The sequence below is a fragment of the Chiloscyllium plagiosum genome, chromosome 10 (genome assembly GCF_004010195.1).
Source record: "Chiloscyllium plagiosum isolate BGI_BamShark_2017 chromosome 10, ASM401019v2, whole genome shotgun sequence".
Lineage (NCBI taxonomy): Eukaryota > Metazoa > Chordata > Chondrichthyes > Orectolobiformes > Hemiscylliidae > Chiloscyllium > Chiloscyllium plagiosum.
Window position 1 is genome coordinate 66,796,277 of NC_057719.1, and position 25,085 is coordinate 66,821,361.

Consider the following 25,085-nt stretch of genomic DNA (forward strand, 5'->3'; position numbering starts at 1 on the left):
CTTTACCCGGAACACTCCTCAGGTAGTATATCCCATTTGTCCTCCTCCTCCTCTAACCAAAAAGTGTTCTGTGTGCCAGATTGGTAAGGTGACTAGTTTCTTTATTTTTTTCAGTAGTCGCAGTGTGAATTTAGAATAGTGAGAATGGAGGTTAGGGCAGTTGAATGTTCCTCCTGCAGAATCTGGGAGGTTAGTGTTACCAGTAGTTACCCTGCTGACTGCATCTGCTGGAAGTGCATCCAAATCCAGCTCCTCGAAAACAGAGTTAGGGAACTGGAGCTGGATGAACTCCGGATCATTCAGTCGGTGGAGTGGGATATTGAGAGGTGTTACAGGGAGGTGGTCACACCTCAGGCAAAAGAAGAAGGTAGACGGGTTACCATCAGGGGACTGTAAGGGAACCGGCAGGCAGCGCAGGGATCCCCTGTGGCCGTTCCCTTCAACAAGTATGCCGTTTTGGATACTGTTGCGGGGTTGACCTATTAGGGGTAAGCAATGAGACACAGGTCTCTAGCTCAGAATCTGTCCCTGTTGCTCAGAAGGGAAGGGGGAAGAGGAGCAGAACATTGGTCATTGGGAATTCCATAGATACGGGGGACAGATAGGAGGTTCTGTGGGAATGAGAGAGACTCCTGGTTGATGTGTTGCCTCTCAGATGCCAGGGTTTGAGAGGCCTCTGATCGCGTTTTCGGGATCCTTGAGAGAGAGGGGCAGCAGCCACAAGTTGTGGTCTACAAAGGTAGGAAAAGAGATGGGGATTTAAGGCAGAAATTCAGGAAGCTAGGGTGGAAGCTTGGAGCTAGAACAAACCAAGTTATCATCTCTGGCTTGTTGCCCATGCTAGCAAGGCGAGGAATAGGGAGAGAGGGGTTGTATACGTGGCTACAAGGATGGAGCAGGAGGGAGGATTTTGGATTCCTGGATAATTGGGGCTCTTTCTGGGGTAGGTGGGACCTCTACAAACAGGATGGTCTTCACCTGAACCAGAGGGGTACCAATATCTGGAGAGGGAATTTGCTAATGCCCTTTGGGTGGGTTTAAACTAATTCAGCAGAGGGATGGGAACCAAAATTGTCGTACGAGTATACGAGAGGGTGAGAGTAGCGAAGTCAGAACTAAGATTTCAAGATCGCACGTGGCACCGGCAAGTAAGAAGTCAGTTTGAAGTGTGCATCCAGAATAAGGTGGGTGCACTTGCAGCATGAGTTGGTACCTGGGATTTCGATGTTGTAGCCATTTCAGAGACATGGGTAGAGCAGGGAGAGAAATGGTTATTGCAGGTTCCGGGATTTAGATATTTCAGTAAGAACAGAGAAAAGAGGGGACGTTGTTGCACTGTTAGTTAAGGACAGACAGTATTACGGTTGCAGAAAGGATGTTTGAGGACTCGTCTACTGAGGTAGTATGGGTTGAGATTAGAAACAGGAAAGGAGAGGTTACCCAGTTGGGAATTTTCTATCGGCCTCCAAACAGTTCCAGAGATGGAGAGGATATGATAGCAAAGATGATTCTGGATAGGAGCGAGAGCGACAGGGTAGTTGTAATGGGGGACTTGAAATTTTCAAATATTGACTGAGAATACTATAGTTCAAATACTTTAAATGGATCAGTTTTGTCCAGTGCGTGCAGGGGTGCTTCCTAACACAGTATGTAGACAGGCCAACAAGGGGCAAGGCCACATTAGATTTTGTACTGGGCAATGAACCCAGCCAGGTGTTAGTTTTGGAGGTAGGTGAGCACTTTTGGTGATAGTGACCACAATTCGCTTACGCTTACTTTAATGATTGAAAGGGACAGGTATATACCGCAGGGCAAGTGTTATAGCTGGGGGAAAGGCAATTACGATATGATACGATTAGGCAAAATTTAGGATATATAGGAGGAGGAAGGAAACTGCAGGGGATAGGCACAATTGAAATGTGGAGCTTATTCAAGTAGCAGCCACTACGAGTCCTTGATAAGTTAGCCAGGAAAGGACTAAAGAAAGACTAAGAGGAGCCAGAGGGGGACATGAAAAGTCACTGGCGGATAGGATCAAGGAAAATCCTAAGGCTTTCTATGGACATATCAGGAATAAAAGAATGACTAGATAAAATTAGGGCCAATCATGCATTGTAGTGGGAGATTATGCTTGGAGTCAGAGGAGTTAGGGATGGAATTGTGGTGCATAAGGAGAGATTAGCAATTCTGGAAAATGTAAAAATAGCTAAGTCACCTGGGCCGGATAAGATTTATCCTAGGATGCTATGGGAAGCCAGGGAGGAAATTACCGAGCCTTTGGCTTTGATCTTTATGTCGTCATTGTCTACAGAAATAGTGCCAGAAAACTGGAGGATAGCAAATGTTGTTCCCTTGTTCAAGAAGGGGAGTAGAAACAAGCCTGGGAATTATAGATCTGTGAACCTTACTTCAGTTGTGGGTAAAGTGTTGGGAAAGGTTATAAGAGAAAGGATTTATCATTTATAATAGGAAAAAGTTGTTTAGGGATAGTCAACACCGTTTTGAGAAGGGTAGGTTGTGCCTCACAAACCTTATTGAGCTTTTTGAGAAGGTGACCAAACAGGTGGATGAGGGTAAAGTGGTTGATGTGGTGTATATGGATTTCAGTAAAGAGTCTGATAAGGTTCCGCATGATAGACTATTGCGGTGGTTGATGGGAAATATTCATCCTGGAGTTCAGTTAGTAGTGGTGTACCGTAAGATCTGTTTTGGGGCTACTACTGTTTGTCATTTTTATAAATGACCTGGATGAGGGCATAGATGGGTTAGTAAATTTGCAGATGACTTTAAGGTCAGTAGAGTTGGGGATAGTGACAAAGGATGTTGCAGCTTACAGAGAGACATAGATAAGCTGCAGAGCTGGGCTGAGAAGTGGAAAAGTGTGAGGTGATTCACTTTGGAAGGAGCAACAGGAATGCAGAGTACTGGGCTAATGGTAAGATTCTTGGTAGTGCAGATGAACAGAGATATCTGTGTCCAGGTACATAGATCCTTGAAAGTTGCCACCTAGGTTGATAGGGTTGTTAAGAAGGCATATGGTGTGTTAGCTTTTATTGGTAGAGGGATTTAGTTTCGGAACCAAGAGATCATGCTGCAGCTGTACAAAACTCTGGTATGGCCACATTTGGAGTATTGCATACAGTTCTGGTCAGCGCATTATAAAGAAGGATGTGGAAGCTTTGGAAAGGGTTCAGAGAACATTTACTAGGATGTTGCCTGGTATGGAGGGTAGGTCTAATGAGAAAAGGCTGAGGTACTTGAGGCTGTTTCGTTAGAAAGGAGGTTGAGAGGTGACTTAACTGAGACATAAGATAATCAGAGGGTTAGATCGGTAGGACACCGAGAGCCTTTTTCCTCGGATGGTGATGGCTAGCACAAGGGGATATAGCTTTAAATTGAGGGGTGATAGATTTAGAACAGATATCAGATGTAGTTTCTTTACTCAAATCGTTGGGGCATGGAATGCACTGCCTGCAACAGTAGTAGACTCGCTAACTTTAAGGACATTTAAATGGTCATTGGATAGGCATATGGACGAGAATGGAATAGTATATGTTAGATGGGCTTCAGATTGATTCCACAGATCGAAGCAACATTGAGGGCCGAAGGGCCTGTACTGCACTGTAATGTTCTATGTTTTTACCCATCTCTAATTGCCCACAGGGTACTTAAGGATCAACTATGCGGCTCTAGGTTTAAAGTCACATCCAGGATAGACCAGGTAAGGATGTCACGTTTCCTTGTCTAAAAAGACATTAGTGAACCAGAATTTTTTTTAAAACACAATCTGCTTTGTTGGGATTCAAACCTACATCACCAGAACATCAGCCAGGGGTTTTGGATTACATGTGTACTGAATTTACCAATATAGCCACTGCTTCCCCAATCAATGATCAATTTAATGGCATATTCCAACCTCTGCTGCAATTAATTTAGATTCAGAAGGACAAGAGAGTCAACTCTACTGATAAACCAGTGTGGGCAGATTGTCTGTTGGAGGATCCATCAATCTACATTAATGCATGTATGATTAGAATTGAACGAGTGCTTGAGAGCCACCTCATGCCCTTGTTTCTGAAACACTGCCTTCCTAAGCCAAGAAATCGTTTGGATCTCAGAACATAAGGTATCCTCCGAGCATAGTCTCATGATGGTGCAGCCAAGCCCAAAATCTGTAAGCAACTTATTTCCTTGTAACTTAGTCTGGGTGGGATTTAGATTTCCAACAATCTGGTTTTCGAGAAAGTCCTGGCACTTACCACCAAACTACATGATTGGAGGAATCTACGATGGACTTTGAAAACCCAGCTTGGTGATGTCATCACCTTTTCAGCAAACAAGGTACTTGTTAAAATTGAAATACCCTGGTCCTAGACTCAGAACCACCTTAGCAAGTATAGTGAATAGGAAAACATACCGCTTTTTGTTTGAAAACCCAAGGCTTTGTGAAGAATCTGCTAGTATTTTCCGTTTCCATGTCGGAGTCGTCATTATTGGAGTTCCTGAAGATGTTGCTAATAAATTTTTTTAAATGATATTGATTATTACATAATGTTACTTATTATGTAAACACAAATATAAAATGTTGTATATGGGAAATCGTTGGGAGATTAAACCAAAGCACATTCTATTTAATATAACTAATCAGTCTTGCCTTAATTGGAAACCATCTAAATTAAGTACTACCAGTTCCAATATACTATGACAGGTTAGGCATTCAAAAAGCTCCATGTAATATTACACAGGCCTATACCCCCATGATACAACCTACTGATTTCATGAATTGCCTCACCAATCTGGTTTACACCAAGCTAAAAGTTAGACATTCAACAAACGTTTCAGTACAGGAGGAACAAGATATGTTTAATAAGACATTACCCCATAAAGCCTTTCCTCATTTTTAATATTTCATGTATACTATCTATAATACTTGTGAATGTTTATGATCGAATCCAAGGAAAATATCTATATCACAACCCCTTCTGATCAGCTAAATTCTACATTCTCTTTAAGCTAGAGGATGCATGCAAACTTAAAGAGCTGCAAGGTCAAACCAAAAAGCCTGTCACTTTTGATTACTGGACACTAAAACAATGTGATAGTCTCAACTTTAATACGCAAAGGTATTAACACCATCACACCATGGCTTCAACTATAAAGCATATGACCCATTTTAGCAATTTTTGAAAAGACATGTTTACTGAACTTTTAGGTAATGGATAATAGTAAACAGTAGAAACAATGCATTTACAAGAGTACAAGTTTCACTATTCTCAAGTTGCCAACTTTCAACATAATACAACTATTGATCTGAAGGTCCAACTACTTTAAATTCATTGTTGTATACTATATATACTCGTGTATAGGTAGAATTTTGAAGATAGTTTTTTAAAGTTGAAATTAGAAAGTCAACTAATACACGAGGTACTATTTTTGAGGGGATGAAATTCATGCTTGGCATGAGCCAAAAAATGGACAAACAAGAACTAGACCTCTTATTAAAATAATAAACAACAAAAGGAAAAAGAATTATGGCCATTATTGAACAGTTATCCACAAAATAACTGTCTCCATTGTGCCTGCTACAGTACAATAGTACAGTAGACCCCCGTACCTGCAGGGGATACGCTTCAAGACCTATTCCAGGAGCCCGAAATCGCAGATCGGTGCAAACCCATTCGTTTAAATGGGAAATTTACCTTCCCAGTAGCCCCCGGTCGTTCTGGTACGTTCCCTGTAATATGTTCAGGACGCGGTAAACCGCAGGTAACTGAAACTACGGAAACTGACTCTGCGGATATGATGGTCCCCCTATACTGTCATAACATTATAGTAATTCTGAAAACCTGAGGCAGAGCATGGCGACTGACAGACTGGAAGACCCGGAACGGAGCACTATGGCCAGCAAACTGGAAAGCCAGAGCGAATGGGCAGGCTCACTGACTCAAATGTAAATGTGAAGCACTAGGGTTCCCTTATATACAATATGGAAAATACAGATTTTTTTGGCCAAAAAGGGTCAACTTATACATGAATATAGATGATATCTTAGCGAATCCTTGAGGCTTGAATCCTTGTTGAGTATGTACAAAATACTTGAGTGTTTTTTTATTTCTTCAGCGCTTATTTCCCCATTTCAATGCACTCTCTCTCTAGCTCAGATTCTCTTTACATATGATTTTAATTATTACAAAAAAAATCAAAATTGTTCAGACATATGATACCACTTCAAACAGGTAGGATTGAACTAAGACCTTCTGGCCAAGACATAGGGACAGCACTACTACTACTACTACTACAACTATAACTACAACAACAACAAGACTGAACAATGGATAGCGTTTATATTTATAGAAGAAAAAAAATGAATCCTCCTGTACTTGAGTAGTTGTCAAGGAAGATTAGCATATGTGATCAAAAGTTGCCTATTACTTCTGGGTTATCGAGCAATGGAAACATGAGCATACGCTGCTCTAAAAACTAATATATTATTGACCTTCAGTACTTCTCTTACCGGTACCATATTTCAACTCCGTGGTCCGATATAGTTTGTGTGCACAATCCAATTACATTTCTGCTGCTTCGTCAGTTATAGAGTCTTCTGTGTAGGTGGATCTGGCCCTACTCATCAAGATTTTAACAACATGGTGTAGATAAGACTATTGATTATTACAAATTAAGAAATTGGTTATTTACAAATTGGCCTGTTTAATATCAAATACTATAATGTTTGAGGATTCCATTTGGACAGAGCGGGGTGGGGAGAAGTACAAGGCATGGAGGTTAGAATTTGTTATAATTTACAGTAGGTTTAGTGAACCTGGAACAAACATCATGTTGCAGCATTCCTACACACATTTACTTCATTCTTTTGTCTAAATAGGCTATTAAATATTTAATTTATTATTTTGTCATACATACCAGATAAGTCAAGTTGAGGAGTAGCAGAAGGTGTTCGATTTGCTTTAAGTTTACTTAATGCCCCGCTAACTATATCTGAAATGTAAGCACAAAATAATATTAAAATCCACATTAATCTTTCAACAGTACTTTTGCCTATTTTTGTCTTTCCAAAGCATGGAGCAAAATATAAAAGACACTTGTTCACTTGTCATAGCTAGACGACATAAGCAGCAGAATGCATTTACAAACTTATCAAGGTATAACTTCTCAAAAAAGAAGTCCTACTGCAGAGACAGAATTCTACTAACCTCCAACACTACGTCGCCTTCGCCTCTTGCAACCCTCTATTGTTGAGCCATCGACATCCTCCAAATGTTCTAATGAAGGCGTGGTAGATTCTCCATAAACACCAATCATTCCTGGAACTTTTTCCAAAACAAACTCTGGAACACGGCCTTAAATTGATAGAAATAATTATTAAAGACAATGTGAAACCTAAAGTATTCGCCAGTACAAAAATGCAATATCAATATTGACACACAAAAAAAGATACAGCCACATTAGAGCAAGTTGAAGTTACAATGAAATATTGCTACCACAGAATTGCTGCTGTCTTTTCATAGAAAATTTCAGTGAATTATAAGAAATGTGAAGAATGCTGAGAGAGCTGCAGGAGAGCAAATTATGCCAGTTTTTAAACATGTGTTCACCAGAAAAATGTAGAAAAATACCCCAGACAATTTACATAAGTATAGCCAGGTAAAAGAAAATCAATATTAAGGCTGTTAGTCAGTTAGGAGGCATTTTACCCTTTAACAGGAAGTGAAAACAATCAAGGTGGGCTGGCAGAGATATCGATTGCAGCCCCCTCCCCATTCCACTTCCCAATAACTAAGTTCTAGAAAGGAATGTTCATGGTTAACTTGCATGGCCTTCAACTAATTAAGGCTTTGAAGTGAGCAATTAACTACCAAATCAAGCCAGTGGCTCTTTTGGTGGAAGCAAAAAAAAAGTGGTTGCTTTCCCAATTACATGTTTGCCTACCAGATTTTGTTTTGAAGCATCTCCATTTGCCTCACTTTTGATTGACCTGGGGCACGGTTGGGGATAAAGGTTGCCTTTAAAGGCCATCTGCCTCCATTGCATTAGATCTCCTCTTCCCACCAAAATAAAACTTATCTTCTCACCGGTCTCAATATTAATTTCTGCTGCACATGCTGACAGACTGGGTCTTCAACATAGCTCTGCAGCTCATTGTCTTCAACTAGCTGACAGCTTCATGCAAGGCAGCATGTTTTGGTTGTTGACCATGATAGGACAAGAACAGCACCAGTGATCAATTAACACTTGATCCAGTGGGGTTTCTGATGGAGGGGGGAGATGGTTGGAATGCATCTAGTATACTTCTCAGCTTGTCTGAACATTTTGTTGGTAATTAAATTCAGGAGTCACAGGCCACTGTTCTTAGGTTTACCAACTCCATGTTTACTTTGAACTGCTTTCCAATTGACTTTGACTTTCCCACATAAAGTCACAGAGATGCAAGGCATGTAAGTAGATCCTTTGGTCCAACTCATTCATGCTGAACAGATATCCTAAATTAATCAAGCCCCATATTTGCCAGCACTTGGCCCTTATCCCTCTAAACCCTACCTATTCATGTACCTATCTAGATGCCTTTTAAATGTTGCAACTATATCAGCCTCCACCACTTCCTCTGCCAGCTCATTCCACACACACACACACACACACACACACACACACACCACACACCACACACACACACACACACACACACACACACACACACCACCCTTTGCGTGAAAAAGTTACCTTTTAGTTGCCTTTTAAATCTTACCCCTCTTACCCTAAACCTATGCCCTCTAGTTCTGGACTACCCCACCCCAGGGAAAAGACTTTACCCTATCCATGCCCCTCATGATTTTATAAACCCCTAAGATCACCCCTCAGCCTCCAACGCTCCAAGGAAAACAGCCCCAGCCTATTCAGCCTCTCCCTATAGCTCAAACTCTCCAACCCTGATAACATCATTGTACAGCTTTTCACAAGTTTCACAATATCCTTCCTATAGCAGGGAGACTAGAATTGCATACAATATTCCAAAATTGGCCTAACCAATGTCCTGACAGACTTCTGGAGCTGGTGGGACTTGAACCCAGGCCTCCTGGCTCAAAGACAGGTTCACTACCATTGTGCCACATTAAAAAATTCATTCCCGACGAAGGGCTTTTGCCCGAGACATAGATTTTCCTGCTCCTCGGATGTTGCCTGACCTGCTGTGCTTTTCCAGCACCACTAATCTCAACTCTGATCTCCAGCATCTGCAGTCCTCACTTTCACCTAACCAATGTCCTGCACAGCCACAACATGACCTCCCAACTCGTACACTCTATGCTCTGACCAATAAGGAAAGTGCACCAAACTCCTTCTTCACTACCCTATAGAATTACGACTCCACTTTCAAGGAACTATGAACCTACACTCAAAGGTCTCCAATACTCCCTAGGATCTTACCATAAGTGTAAACATCCTGTCCAAATTTGCCTTTCCAAAATGCAGCACTTCACATTTATCTAAATTAAACTCCATTTTCCACTCCTCAGCCCATTGCTTGTGGGCTGTGAAGTCTCGTAGATCCATGAGGTTATCATTGACAACCAAATAGTCATAAAATTGTCCTTTGATGTCCTTAAGGCTATTGTGAGTTGGATAGTAATTGTTTGGTGCTCAGTCCAGTGGAAAGCACAGCTTCAAGAGACATTTGTTCACCTGATGGGGAGTGTAGGAAAATCAAATCACTAAAGTGATCAGATTGAGAGTCTATGTCCACGTATCCTATGTCACTCCCCGTTTTTCCCTTCCATTAAAAAAAATAGCCACTGCCAAACAGCTTTCATGAAGTCTCATTAGAGAGCTTCACTCAGTGCTGCAATGATGAAGCAATCATGTTAGGAAAGCTGGTCTCCTCTCAAGTTCTTTTGTCAAGTTCAGACATTCCACTCTCCAATTATATAGTTTTTGCTTCTTTGACTTTGATCTTTTTCAACCACTTAGTGGATGATCTGCCATCTGCAGTAAGCTTATCAGATGTTTACAGGCCAGGCAGTATTGGATGTACCTTTTCCAACTCCCTCCTTTACAACAGTTGCTGTGCTGTCCTAAAGTAAGCTGCCCAGTCACCTTTAATGCTGTCAAAACTCTCTGCTACCCTAGCTACAGACTCAAGTCTGGTCCTATTGCCATCTATGTACAGGTTTCTAATATAACTGCTGGAGGTCACTTCCCGTTGTTGTTTTACCACAGTTCTAGAGCCGCAGAAAGAGAGGTTCGTACAAAAACATGAGATAAAGTGGAAGAACCATTGCAAAGGAACAATCACACTTATGCATTCGCAGAAACATAGCTTTGGCGGTATGGAGAACCATTATAACTGGAGACTTGTTTGGCTGCCGTGGATAACCATGATATCTTTTGGGTTTTGTCATGCTCTTCATGCTTTCCTCATAGTGGTTCGCTGAACAGTCTTTTTGATAACTGAATCAAACAGGTGAAACAAACAGCATATTCTTTTGCACAAAAGGCAACAAAATAATTTCAGACCATTAAGTGATTAATGGAGAATAAAATTGTCTAGTAACATAAGGATGTACATAAGCAAATCAGAAGATGATTAGAGATCATTATAGACCATTGAGGATATCTTACGGTTTGGTTTGAATCTATCCTAAGGTAAAGCAGTAGTGTTAAGTCACTACTTTACACCGTCTTTATTCCTATGGATGATGCTCAATTTTCAGCTGTGTAAAATAGATTGTGCTGACCGTCTGGGTGGTTTTCTCCTGAGATCATTAAAAAGACAGGCTGAATGTGTTTTGTCAGCCACTTTTCTGTATCTTAGCACATTGATGGCAGTACCAGAACCAGAGTAAAAAATGCTCACTAGTCTGATTTTCACAAAGAGACCAAATAAATTCATTAGAGCGAAGTCAGTCATAGAAAAATGCTGGAAGAGTCAAGAACAGATGCTGTTTATGATTTTGAAAAGAGAATTCAGTGCTTCTGGAAATGGAAGATAGTTTTGTTGGATTTCTTTTAAAAAAAAACTGGTTACTTTTTAAAAAATGATTGGGAAATTTTTGATTGAAGTTGCTAAAGTGCCATGCCAAATTACTAACTTTATTTTCCAAAGTCTTATCGATTAAAAAGTATTTTGGAAAATTATTTTCATTTTGATTAATTGTATTGTCACTCATAGGCAAGCTCAGGCTTAATATTAACTTCTGGATTTGTCATTTAAAATGTGTGATGCACTCTTAGTTTTTTCCTCCAACTTTAAGTTAAACCCTATTCAAATCATTCATGTGGTTATAATTTGCAAGCAGAGATAAGTCACCGTTTGCTCTGAGCACTCCAATTAGCCAAACTGCTAGCAGGCCAAATAGCTTCCTTCTGTGTTCTAACTATTCTATGATTCTATGAATTGGAACCCATAATCAACTGTGTTTCAAATATAAAAGAGACAAGGAAACATTTAAATTTAAGTTATCGTATCAGAAAGCAGATTATCAAAAGTAAAATATGAATATGGCATCAGATTTCCAAGTATCAAATCACTTACATGCAATGTTCTGTTTTGACACTCACTTAATCTGAGTGATCATAAAAACACAGTTATAGTATCAAAAAGATCAAGGACTTCTTCCAATTATCCAACACAAAGAAATCTTCTTTATTATCTTTACTCTGAACTTACACCCTCTCTGCAAGAATCAACATTCAATTTAATGACAAAAACAATGCTAATGGGCCTTCTAAAGTTTGAGAACTTATAACTGTTTCCAAAACAGCTGAGACAAATTATATTTAAAAGCATAGGTCCGAGGATGTACTTTCCAATATCTTGTTTGTCCTGAACAATAGCAGGATTTCCACCACTGAATAAGTTTCAACTAAAGAATAGATTGAGAGGGTTAACGGTTATTTAACTAGAATGACATGAGTCAATGGAACAACTCAGACCAAAATTCCCGTAGCTGAATTTCTTTAGTGGATCATGATCCCACCTATGACAATATCAGAACCAATTTCCGATGAGGCAAACAATTAAGTGGTCACCTCCACTTAGCCTGCAACACAAGTCTAACCTCTGACATGATTCAAAATTTCAGCCCACTGTATCTAAACCAACTTAGTTTAAACTGTTAAATCCCACAGGACATACCATTCTCACCTCAAGCATTTAACACAATTATATTAAATATTCCCATCAAATTAATCTGAACTTAAAATTTGCCACTTAACTTTTTTTTTCCCAGGTAAATCAGTATGACAAAGGAGTCAGATTTCACTGGTCTGTGAATGGCACCAGACTGTTATGAATATGTATATTGGCCTGTAACTTATAAATTGCCAGTAGTTGGATAACTTGCACTAATCAAAGTTAGTTTTTAAATAATGTTATGCTCAATCTTATGATTTTCATCAAAAATTATGCATCTCATTAATTTTGCCACAGAAAGATAATTATGATTACATGTGCAAGTACCTTTATAACAGTGTCTATGATTAAATTACCAATCAACTTCTTGCCTACAAAAAGAAAAAGTCTAAGTATACTGCCCCATTCATTTATGTTGCAAATTAATTTGAAATTTCCAAAAATCTTCATTTCAGCTTTTACTGACATTTTTTCCATTTTGCCTCACTTTCTTTCCTTAATGTTTTCTTTCCATTTCTGACTAACATTGCATTTCTCTACTCTAGCTCATCTGTCCATTTCAACCCTAACTTTACAAAGCATCAAAAATCATTACCGATAGAGAAAGACTTTCTTTGGTTCGCCAAGATACCAGATGTTCTATTGTCCCATCTGCATCACTACTTGTTTGCACTTTCAGCAACTATGTGGGCAAAATTTTTAAAAATCTAAACGTGCAAGTTCAACAAGGGACAATACATCCAGCAAAATTTAAATCTTATAGACCTAGGATGAGACGTTGCCAAATATATTTAACTCTCCTATTAACTAATTCAACCACAATTCTTGACTGTACAATACATTATACGTTAAGTATCATGGAAAATGTATGAACATTATTACCTCAAAGTACACTGTAAAGGACGAGTTATTGACAGATTTAGAAAGAGTGACAAATGCTTAGAATCAAACAAAGTGATAAAGCCAAAATACTGCAAATTCGAAATATGATTAAATACCATAATTGGAAAGCTATTAGAGGAATAACATTCAATAGAAAAAATGATTTTATCTTCATATGGTCTCTTTTAATAAATAGATTTAAAACAAATTTAAGAAACTTTGTAATGGTAAAGAGGAAATTTAAAAACACAGACACAGAAACATAAGCTTCGGAGCTAAGTGAATGCTGAAGCAAGAAAGAAAAGGAGAGATCATGAACAAGGTGACGGCAAATCTAAAAGGAACCAAGGGAACATCGGAGTCAGAAACTACAAACCCAAACATATCCGGTTAAAAAGAAATAAATTCTGAAAAAGCATCTTAGCAGTAAGTTCTCAAGGGAATAGTGCAAATAAAAAAGTGGAGTTTATTTCAGGTAATTAAAGAGCAAACAGCTAATAGCAAGTGATGATAAAGAGAGATAATCATGATTTTTTTATTTAAATATATTTTGACTCATTGGTCATTTATCCTGTGAGCTTAAATACTGAAGATTATTGTTCCTCAGGGCACAGGAGTAGAAGGTAAGAAAAAAAACAAACATCATTTTTGCATTCTTCTGATGTTTCTGAGCATGCATTTCCAGGGACAACAATCAAAAAGGGCAAAGCTATCTGTTACTCTCTCTAACCAGGCCACAAGAGATCAACTGTACAAAAAACTTCATAACAGAGATAAATTAGGTCAATACAAGCAGTAACTCAATATTAATTGCTAGTAACACAGAGGACAGAGTTACTTATCTACTGATCTAGAAAGGAATTAAAATAGGTATTTGATTTGTGTTTTTGTACTGCAAGCTACTCTACATTATGTAATTCATTTGGCATCGTTGTAGTTCAATGGAAACCACAACAATTCAGGGAACAGGTGACAGCAAAATCGATAAGGTGCTTGGTAGGTACAACAAGTTATGTTTTTAACTAGCTACATTCTGCAAAGTTGCTCTTTCTGGAAGTAGTGTGCATTATTGAGTAAAGAAGTTTAAAGTCTACCAGCAGTTTAGCCAGACTATCTAAAAAACTGGTACAACTTCAAAATGTCTTTCCTGAACTTCTTTCTTGTGTGCTTAGAAGCACCTGTCCTTTTAATCCAAAATGATGGAATTGGAAGAAGTTCTGTAGAAATTAGCAAATCAGTTTTTAAAAATTATAAACTTACAATACAATATAATCTATATGAAAAGTTTTATACAGTATTGGTAACTAAATTTTAATATTTTTTCCCCTTATAAGACTAAAAAAAATGGTCTTGCTCCAATGAATCACTATTCTCCAGTTTATATATACTTGTATATTGCCAAATTCATTAGGAAGGCATACAAACTCAACAGGAGATAAAATATGCTTAATAAACAAATTCTTTGAAATTCAATGCTAGTCAAATTACAACAGTTTACTACTTAAAAAAAGTTACAAAAGATATGGTGTAATTATGCATCAAAGTAATCAATATGTTAAACCATTAGATGTTTCTTCAATGAGAAAAGTGTAAAAATTTGATCTATGATCAGAACATGCTTAACAAACCTACCACTGACTGACAAAAAACATTTATTTTCCTGGTCCTTAAGATACATTTTAATAAACATTTTGCCAGAAACACAAGAGATAACAATATTAAGCAGTTGAACAGACAACTGCCTTGGATATAACAATAAATAGTAATAGTGTGTCATGGAACCATATGTGTCAAATATTTTTGCCAAGTTTCTAATCTCACTTATACTACAATAGGGAAACCACAAATGCCACTCTTCAACTAAAGAATAAATAGTAGAATACTATGATTCTGGAAGTCTAAAACAAAAACAGATATCGCTCAGCAGGTCATGCCTGACAAATCTGAGAGAATTCTTTAAGGAAGTAATGAGCAGGTTACTCCCAGTGGATGTTAACCACCTGGACTTCAAGAAGGCCTTTGACAAGGTGCCACACAGGAAGCTACCGAGTAAGATAAGCGCCCATGGTGCCAGAAGAAAAGGTGCTAGCATGGATAGAAGCTTGGCTGTCTGGCAGAAAGTGGGAATAAAAGGGTGCTTTTCAGGATGGCAGCAGACAACGTGGTGTCCCATAACACTCTGTGTTGGGACCACAGTTTTTCACTTTATGCATTAACAATCTAGATGAAGGGACTGAGGGCATTCTGGCTCCGTTTGCAGAAGATACAAAAATAGATAGAGGGACAGGTAGCATTGAGGAGGCAAGGAGGCTGCAGAAGGATTTGGACAGGTTAGGAGAATGGGCAAAATGTGGCAGATGAAGTACAACGTGGAAAAGTGAGAGGTCATGCACTTCGGTAGAAAGAATATAGGCATGGACTATTTTCTCAGTGAGGTGAAAATTCAGAAGACTAAAGGGCAAAGAGACATGGGTGTTCTTCCAGGATTCCCTCCAGGAAAACTTGCAGATTGAGTCAGTAGTTAGGAAGGCAAATACAATGATGGCATTTATTTTGAGAGGACTTGAATATAAAAGCATGGATGGACTTAACAGGCTCTAATGAGACCACATTTGGAGTATTGTGTGCAATTTTGGGCCTCATATCTCTGGAAGGATGTACTGGCCCTGAAGCGTGCTCAGAGGAGGTTCACGAGAATGGTCAGAGAATGAAAAGTTTAACATATGAGGAATGTTTGAGGATTCTGAATTTATACTCGATGGAGTTTAGAAGGATGAGGGGGATCTAATTGAAACATACAGACTATTGAGTGGACTGGACAGAGTAGATGGTGGGAAGATGTTCCCATTGGTAGGAGAGACTAGGACCCAAGGACATAGTGTTAGGGTAAAGGGAAGACCTTTTAGAATGGAGTGAAGAAATTTCCAGAGCCAGAGAGTAGTGAATCTGTGGAATTCACTGCCATAGAAGGCTGTGGAGGCCAGTCATTGAATATATTTAAGACTGAGATAGATACGTTCTTGAATATCAAGGGTATCAAGAGGTATGGGAGAAAGTGGGACAATAGGGTTGAGAAACTTATCAGCAGAGCAAACTCGAAGGGCTGAATGGTCTAATTTCTGCTCTTATGTCTTATGGTCTGGCAGCAACTCAACACCACTGAATTTAGTCAATTTAGAATGGCAGTGGTAGATTTGCAAGTGACAGAAGGGAAAAAGAGACATAACAGAAGACAATACATACCAATTTGTTCACAATTTTCAATTAGTTTATGCACAGTTGCAGCTTGGAGCTGGAGCCGTCTCTCTGTTATTGCAGTTGACTTTTCATTTCCTTCACCAGAATGGAACAAATTTGGTGCAAATACTACAGCAAGATTACTGGCATCCATTTTGTTCTCTTCTGACCTATATAGGAAGTGAAACATTTAAAAAGATTGTGAATAATCCTTAGAACCATCTCTACATTTCTTTATTACTACATCCCTTTTCACTTATTTCTTTCTATTTGACTTTAAGTTGCTTTACCTAGGCCATGTCCCCAAATTAATATCTATATCTTAAGAATGCTTAATAACCATTCACTAGAAGATGGAGAAGACCTGTTCAGGTTGACATCTTCAACTTGACCTTCCTGCTTTAAAAAGTAGTACATGTTTCTCTGTTATGTTGAAATCAGAGATGCAATGTTGAATTGTGGACATCAACTACCTCCTTAATTTATTAAGGTATCATTTTGAAGAATACAAATGCATTAATATTTTTGAGGTTTGGTGCATATTGAGTTTCCTTCCTGTTGTGAAGGGGAAAAGGAAAGGAGAAACGGAGAGAGATTAAGCACGAAGTCCAAACTCTTATGGAAAAAATGAAAGGAGCATAAACAAAGCTGCGTAAGTGAGCACTTGACTTTTTTTTAAAATTGCAGAAGTGCTGACATTCTAATCACAATTTAGAAAAACACAGCAAATGGAAAGAATGAATAACCCAACCTTTCGGTGGGTATCTCATGTAAATATTACTCTTGGAAAAATCAGCATACTTTTATACAACGTATATGAGTGCACATTAGATCCAGGCTTTTGATAGGAGTGCTCAAACTAAGAATCCCATTCCCAATACTAAAAAATTGTAGGAAATGATTCAGCATTAACAGATACAGCCGATTCTGCTAAAGTGTGTCTTTTGTTAACACAAGTTGGCTGTAATGTGATTGGTGAATTGGGAACGCTGTTTCTCAACCTCAAATTTGTAAAACGTGTGTCAGCTGGAATACAATTAGATTGCCAATACAAAGTGTTATTTGCATTGCACAGAGTTGCACAGGAATGGAACTATCGTGTTTCAAGGAATGACTGTACAGCTTGAAATAATGAAGTAGTCAAGTAATAGAAAGGATAGCTCAGAGAAGTCAAAATTCAGAGAAACACATGACTTTTTCATTGAAAAAGCACACTAAAACATCCCCAAATCCTTTTTGCACAAAAAACAAAACAGAAATTTCTGGAAAAGCTCAGCCCGTCTGGCAGTATCCGTGGAGAAAAACCATATCTAACGTTTAGAGTCAAGTGTCCAGTGACCTTTAAAACATTTCCGAAGAAGGGCCACTGGACCCAAAATGTTAACTCCGACTTCTCACCACAGATGCCACCAGACCTGCTGAGCTTTTCTAGAAATTTCTGTTATGTTTCTGATTTTTAGCATCCGCATTTCTTTAGATTCTTAAATCTTTAAACATTGACAACTACCGTGATTCAAATATTTTACTTAAGTATGCATACAATACACACCTGAGAGACACATTATTAAGAAATGTCAGGAAGTAGCGCAGTGTATCTGCAGTTCTCTCAGGCAGTAAACAAGATAGAAGAATTGTGGCAGAAATGCTTTCATCATTTTGCAGTTGCTGTGCTTTGAAGAAGGCTTCATGCAATTCCTTTGGGAGCACAGGCTCAGGTAGCTCCCTGAAAAACTGTTTCACCAGCCCTGCCACATCACAAGGGGGAGCCATAGTAATACATTTTTCACCTTGATCCACTTTAGCCTGGTTGGACAAACAAACAATTACAACAATGTATACACTTTTCATTAAATTTGGGGGAGGCAGCAGCAGCAGATTGGATGATGCCATATGGGCATACCTATCCTACTTGTTATAGACAAAATAAATTTTATTAAGCATAAAAATAGGGAGAAAGACCTTAAAATGGAAACAGCCTACCAGGAGCAATTAATCTAATTATATATAACAACTTAATTTGACATTTTATATGAAATCCCTATTTCATCCAGCATTGGTCAATTTTCTCAATTTTTTGGAGGGCATCTTGAGTAACTTATTGTACAGTGTACTATGATCTTAAAGGAGATTTTTAAAAAGTATTGATTACCTTTAAAGCTTTAAGGCGAATCACTGATCCTGATTTTCTGAAGAGCCCTTCTGTGTGATTATGCTTTTCTAAATAGTTACAAGCATCAACTAGAAATCTGTAAAGTAATATCATGACTGATCGTTACAAACCATCAAATACAGTGACTGTTACTGTGACATCTGTCTAATATCAGAAAACTTTCAAGCTTTAAATGTTTTTCAGTTACCACAAAAAAAGATATTAAATGAGCTTCAAAAGAGAAAACATGAATATAGCGGGAACAGTTTTCACTGAAATACACTCAGTAAATATTCCAAAATAAAATGCACCAAGGAATCCTGAAGGCTTGAATTCTGAAACTTGATTTTAATTTCAGATTGCAATCCTGACATTGTGATAACTTTGGGTTGAGACCCCCACAATAGGAAATAAAGTGGCATAGTGATAATGAATTGAATTGAATTAGCTTTATGGTCACATGTACTCAAATGAGTACAGTGAAACGTTTATACATCACCACTGAGGTACACCTTCGGTACAAAGGTATCTATGTAAAATCCTTAGTTACAGAGTAGAGAAACGATGAAAAAAGGTACATACAGCATTACAGCGTATGACCATAGGTCAGAAGAAGAAAAAAAAAACAAGCAGCAAAGTTAAAAAGCAAACATCACAGTCTGTCTCCAAAGGCTCTCCATAGCAGACCAATGCAGGAGGCCTCCATATGGTATAACCACTGGCTGCCACCACGCATCACACTGGGCCGCTGCTTGCTGGCATCCCCACTCGGGCTGCTGGTGAGGGTTTAAATCTAAACATGGCTGATGGTGAATGGACTACATATTTGTATCACTTCGGTATTGAAGTTTAAATATCACATTATTCAGATGATAGACAGACATCCTTTTGACTGGACGATAGTATCCCATTAATGGTGAACACAACTCATATTGCTACTAAATAGATTAGATTTAGATTAGATTCCCTACAGTGCGGAAACAGGCCCTTCAGCCCAACAAGTCCACACCGACCCTCCGAAGAGTAACCCACCCAGACCCATTTCCCTCTGACCAATGCACCTAGCACTATGGGCAATTTATCATGGCCAATTCACATGACCTGCACATCTTTGGACTGTGGGAGGAAACCCAAGCAGACACAGGGAGAATGTGCAAACTCCACACAGACAGTCACCCAAGGCTGAGAATTGAACCTGGGACCCTGGTGCTGTGACGCAGCAGTGCTATCAGTAGCAATGTGAACTAGCTGCATCTGTTGCTCAAACGTTTGAAATACCTTACCTTTCTCAGGTAAACCAAGGTGGAATAAACATGTTTCCGAACCCAAGATGACAACATTAGGGAGCTTCATGAGATCATGTGATATACAATGAGAATTTTATCAGGGTAGTCATTACCATGCACGACGACTTGTTACACATTACACCAACATTACAGCTGTACTGTGAACATATGGCTTAGGCCTATTTACAAGATTGCCAATCAGGCTAAACTCATAGTGCAGGAACTATAGGAACCCAAACTTGTTTGCTGATCAGTGAAGGTAAGTTTGTGGTAGCCAGAAGAAGAAAACACTGTAGACAAATTCTCAAACAGGACATCAAGCAAAGGAAGCTCATTTGATTGATTCACTTCAAACATGAATCTGAGCACAGGATGGAGTTCATAACGACGTGACAGGAAACTATGGATTCAAATATGGCAAATTTATCATTTACATATTGTACTGTAAATATGCAGAATAGGAGATCAGGTGTCAAAATGTCAGTTGAAAGATATGCTTTTCATAGAATCCAACAAATATGTTTGAGAAAGCTGGGCTTAGCAAAGATCCCAAGGTAACACAATTTATTGTACATACTCTACATGGTGTTGTTAAAACTAAACTCACCTTGTGAGTTGCTGAGCTCATATACTGATTAATACTGTGGCAGGAATGGTAAAAAGGCTTGTAATGTTACATCATGCTGTATCTCGCACAAACTGATGAGCAGCCCTCAAAATCTGGCAGTTACTGTCGGTCATTAACCGGTGCATTGTCTGTGGTGATACATCTACTAAAGTCCGCTTGCGAGCCAATCAGCACTCTCCCCTTGTACAGTATAAATGTGATTTCCTCTTCAGTTGGTATTCTTGTGAATTGTTCTTATGAGTGCAAGATGAAAAGCTTTGACAAAGTATCTTTATTCAGCACTCAAATGCTGTACTACCAAACTACAAAAAAATTGTCAATGTTGTCTGCTCCTGAACATTTAAAAGGATTTTAAATTATCCAAGTGACATTATTAATAAAGTGGGAAATAGGTTTAAGAATGATTTGAATTCGCAGTTCATTGGAATAAACTGACTAAATGAAGATCAAGATCTAGTAAATAGAAAAATAGAATTAGCTTTCTAAAAGCACACTATCTTAGCAATTAAACAGGATTGTATTTCAAACAAAATAATTCTCAGTTTTTTAACACAAACACTTGCTCACAAACATTTTCTAAATAAAACTAAGATCACTAAGTAAATATTTAAAATTCTTAGTCTTTTACCATGTAAGAAATTAATTCAACCTACTCACTGTGGAATGACGGCATGTTCAACGACAGTGCTTTGTGGCAGAACATGCAGAGGGGTGCCAAACACTGCATTGCATATGATAGTCTTGTCCTAAAAACAATGCATAAAGATGATATGAATGAATAATCAAATCAAATTTTGTATTACCAATGTTACCAAAATAATTTAAAGAAAATACAAACACATGAAAATACACATCTGGTTCAATTCCAACAGAGTTCCTCTCTACATGTTAAATTTAACTTGACTATAACCTGGTCAACCCACATCTACATTTTCTGAAACCAGGCAAGAATTGCTATTGAATCCTTTCATACATTAGCAGTATTATATAATCAGATACAATATACATCTAAAAACCTAAGTGCCATGAATAAATGCCCCTCTCTCTATTGAAAGACTAGTTAGCAAGGTTAGATCTCATGGAATACAGGTAAAACTAGCCATTTGGATACAGAACTGGCTCAAAGGTAGAAGACAGAGGGTGGTGGTGGGGGGTTGCTTTTCAGACTGGAGGTCTGTGACCAGTGGAGTGCCACAAGGATTAGTGTTGGGCCCACTGTTCATCATTTATACAAATGATGTGGATGTGAACATGGGAGGTATAGTTAGTAAGTTTGCAGATGACACCAAAATTGGAGGTGTAGTGGACAGCGAAGGAGGTTACCTCAGATTACAACAGATCTTGATCAGATGGGCCAATGGGCTCAGGAGTGGCAGATAGAGTTTAATTTAGAAAAATGCGAGGGGCTGCATTTTAGAAAAGTAAATCATAACAGGACTTATGCACTTAAATGGTAAGGTCCTTGGAAGTGTTGCTGAACAAAGAGACCTTGGAATGCAGGTTCATAGTTCCTTGAAAGTAGAGTTGCAGGTAAATAGGATAGTGAAGGTGATGTTTGGTATGCTTTCCTTTATTGATCAGATTATTGAGTATAGGAGTTGTGAGGTCATGTTGTGGGTGCAGAGGACATTGCTAAGGCCACTTTTGGAATACTGCATGCAATTCTGGTCTCCTTCCTATCGCAAGGATGTTGTGAAACTTGAAAGGGTTCAGAAAAGATTTACAAGACTGCTGCCAGGGTTGGAGGGGTTGAGCTATAGGGAGAGGCTGAATAGGCTGGGGCTGTTTGCCCTGGAGTGTCGGAGACCTTATACAGGTTTATAAGGCCATGAGGGGCATGGATCAGATCAATAGACAAAGTCTTTTCCATGGAGTGGAGGAGTCCAGAAGTAAAGGGCATAGGTTTAGGGTAAGAGCGGAAAGATATAAAAGGGACCTAAGGGGCAACCTTTTCATGCAAAGGATGGTGCATGTATGGAATGAGCTGCCAGAGGAAGTGGAGGAGGCTGGTACAAATGCAGCATTTAAAAAGACATGTGGATGGATATATGAGTAGGAAGAGTTGAGGGATATGGGCCTAGTGCTGGCAAATGGGACTAGATTAGGAAAGGATATAAAAGGTCAGCATGGATGAGTTAGACCGAAGGTTCTGTTTCTGTGCTATACATCTTTATGAATCTCTTGGAACAAGCATGCTGAAGCAAAATAGGCACACTACCACTATACAACTAGCAGACATAACAAATATTGCACATTATGGTATTCAAGAGGGCTCTGGATGATTATTTGGATAGAAATGTTGTGCAAGGATATGGTGAAAAGGCAGGAGATTGGCACTAATTAATAGAAGCAGTACAGGGACAATGGGCTGAATAGACTCCTTCTGCACCTAACTCTGAATATGTGAATATTCTGTTATAATTTTAATTTTAGCAGTGTGAAAATGAAAAAGAACTTAATTCATATCCGCAATGAAAAAAAAATCAACATATTTAGTAAGGAGAAGCAAAGAGGAACACAGCTTGACAAAGGACATTGTGAAAAAGATATGGTCATGGCAAACAATTTATTGGCTGAACACAGACACTAAATCTTTTTAAATTTAACCAGGGACACTGACAAACTAAAAGAAGCTTTCACAATTTACATTATTATGTAGTCAACATTCCACTCCACTGGGATGGAGGCACAGACTCAATGAAGACCCGACCGGATCCAATTAACGTCTGGAAATGTGCAATCAAAATGGAGATACAGTATTCATATCATTCAATCATAAATGAACCAGCCATTCTGAATTTGTTGCTTGGATAAAATACCTTGACCCCTTAAGTTAAGAGTGCAGACGGAGTGAATATACGCTGGAGTGTTGAACTTCTTTTAATAATAGTTAAGGATTACATCATGTGCGCAGCAAAGTTGTGTGTGCGTTTAAGGATATGTTTTGACAGAACGAACACCAGCAGTGAGAAGAAGCTGCCACACCTCTCTCTGTATCGCCACCTACAATGACTAAAATGAGTTTGACTAGGCCTACATTACTGAGGTATTTTAAAGGAAAATTTCTATTTCCATAACATGTGTGGAATAAAATAAAGATCTTTTCAGGTACAACCTCAATTGTTAGCTGTTCACCAAAGTCTTTGGATAGTTATAGCCAGACCACATAACCAGTAGCAATCAATGAATTCTCTTTTTTTCTAACCCTCCTTTATGTTAACTTGACCAAAATTAACCGCTTCAACTCTAATTTGTATTCCAACATATTTGAATGAAATTTTTCTGTTTGGGTACACGTCAGGAAGTATTTTACATTTTGTATTTCTTCTTTCACCTGGGTAGATTTCAGTACAATAAACAACCCCTTCCTTGTTTAAATCACGAAGGTCTGTATGGCTAGTTCTTTAACCTCAGCACATTGTTACAACTAGATGAGAAGGGGTTCCTTTCTTTCTAAACTTCTCAGCTGGTTGTAAAGGTCCAAGATCTTTTTAACACTAGGCTATTCCTCTTTCCAAAAAGATGTCATGAACTATCTTTTAATATTGCAGTAAGGAAACAAACAAGTTTTCTTGACTTAAAAAACAAAACATTCACTCCCTGCAAACACAAAAAAAAGCACAATATGAAGCATGCAGCCTTTGTGTTGAACAAACAAATTAAAACAAACACACACACATACACGCACAGTTAACAATGGGATAGTATCTAGTATAGAAATAGATAAAATATACAGTTGATTATTTTGGGCATCCTTGAGACACATGTTTTAATCTGAGCCATGACTGGTTTACTGAGTTCTTAGATGATCAGCAGCAATAAATATACCACTTTTATGTTCTCAGTTCCTTGATGCTTCTGTTTAGTAAGTACTGTGACTGGATGCTTTGCTTCAAGAGATAGGGAGACCTTCATTAGACTGTGATTAGTTCTGCAGTCTAAAATCCATCTCTCCTGCTCTGCGAAAGGGAGCTTCTTGAAATAGCATCTTCATTGTATACTGCTTATGCAAAGTTCAGGTGTCCAGCTTGATAACTATAGGTGATGTTTCAGCTCCAAAATGTGAAAAGTTTCATTAATAGATCAAAATAGGAGATGGTTTTTATTGTTCTTTGGTAGAATATTAGTTGCAACTCAGACTGGCTTTAGATAATCCAGTTTGCAGGGTCAGAGTTGCTGTGATATGGTAGAGTTTTCCATATATATTAAAGCCTGGAGCTCTGAACAGTATTAAGATGCTGCTATTTCTTTCCATCACATGTTTACATTTGTTTATATTTGCATTTTAGCATCTATCCAAATCAGGAGCAGAAGCAGGTCATACAGCTCAAATCCAGCTCCTCTATTCAATAAGTTCATGGCTGAATTTATTTCTGTTTAAAATCCCACATTCCTATCTACCCCCAATAACATTGATTCCCTTGCCCAACAAGAACTTATTTACCTCTGTTTAAGATCTACATACTTCCTGCCAAAGGAAGTAACTTTACAATTTCCCTCATTTATTCTTCATCTGCCAAATTATTGTCCACTTATTCAACCTATATATATATCCATTTGCAACCTCAATCTCTGCATAACATATCTTTCAAACTATCTTTGCCATCTGTAAATTTGGCTACCATGCCTTCACTTGCCTCATCTGAATTGATGATGTAAATGGCAAAAATTTAGATTTAGATTTAGATTACTTACAGTGTGGAAACAGGCCCTTCGGCCCAACAAGTCCACACCGCCCCGCCGAAGCGCAGCCCACCCATA

At 38.5% G+C, this 25,085-nt stretch overlaps 1 protein-coding gene across 1 annotated transcript in view; it reads right to left on the reverse strand.

Moving 5' to 3' along the window:
- The window catches only part of LOC122554008 (rho GTPase-activating protein 11A-like), a 47,158-nt gene that overhangs the window by 17,749 nt on the left and 4,324 nt on the right, over positions 1 to 25,085 (reverse strand). The window contains exons 2-8 of the mRNA XM_043698494.1: positions 20,982 to 21,070; positions 18,411 to 18,507; positions 17,811 to 18,064; positions 16,268 to 16,431; positions 7,212 to 7,358; positions 6,922 to 6,996; positions 4,418 to 4,514 (exon numbers count right to left, since the gene is read on the reverse strand). Coding sequence (XP_043554429.1) covers positions 4,418 to 4,514; positions 6,922 to 6,996; positions 7,212 to 7,358; positions 16,268 to 16,431; positions 17,811 to 18,064; positions 18,411 to 18,507; positions 20,982 to 21,070 — 923 coding nt within the window. The remainder of the gene's footprint in view (positions 1 to 4,417; positions 4,515 to 6,921; positions 6,997 to 7,211; positions 7,359 to 16,267; positions 16,432 to 17,810; positions 18,065 to 18,410; positions 18,508 to 20,981; positions 21,071 to 25,085) is intronic.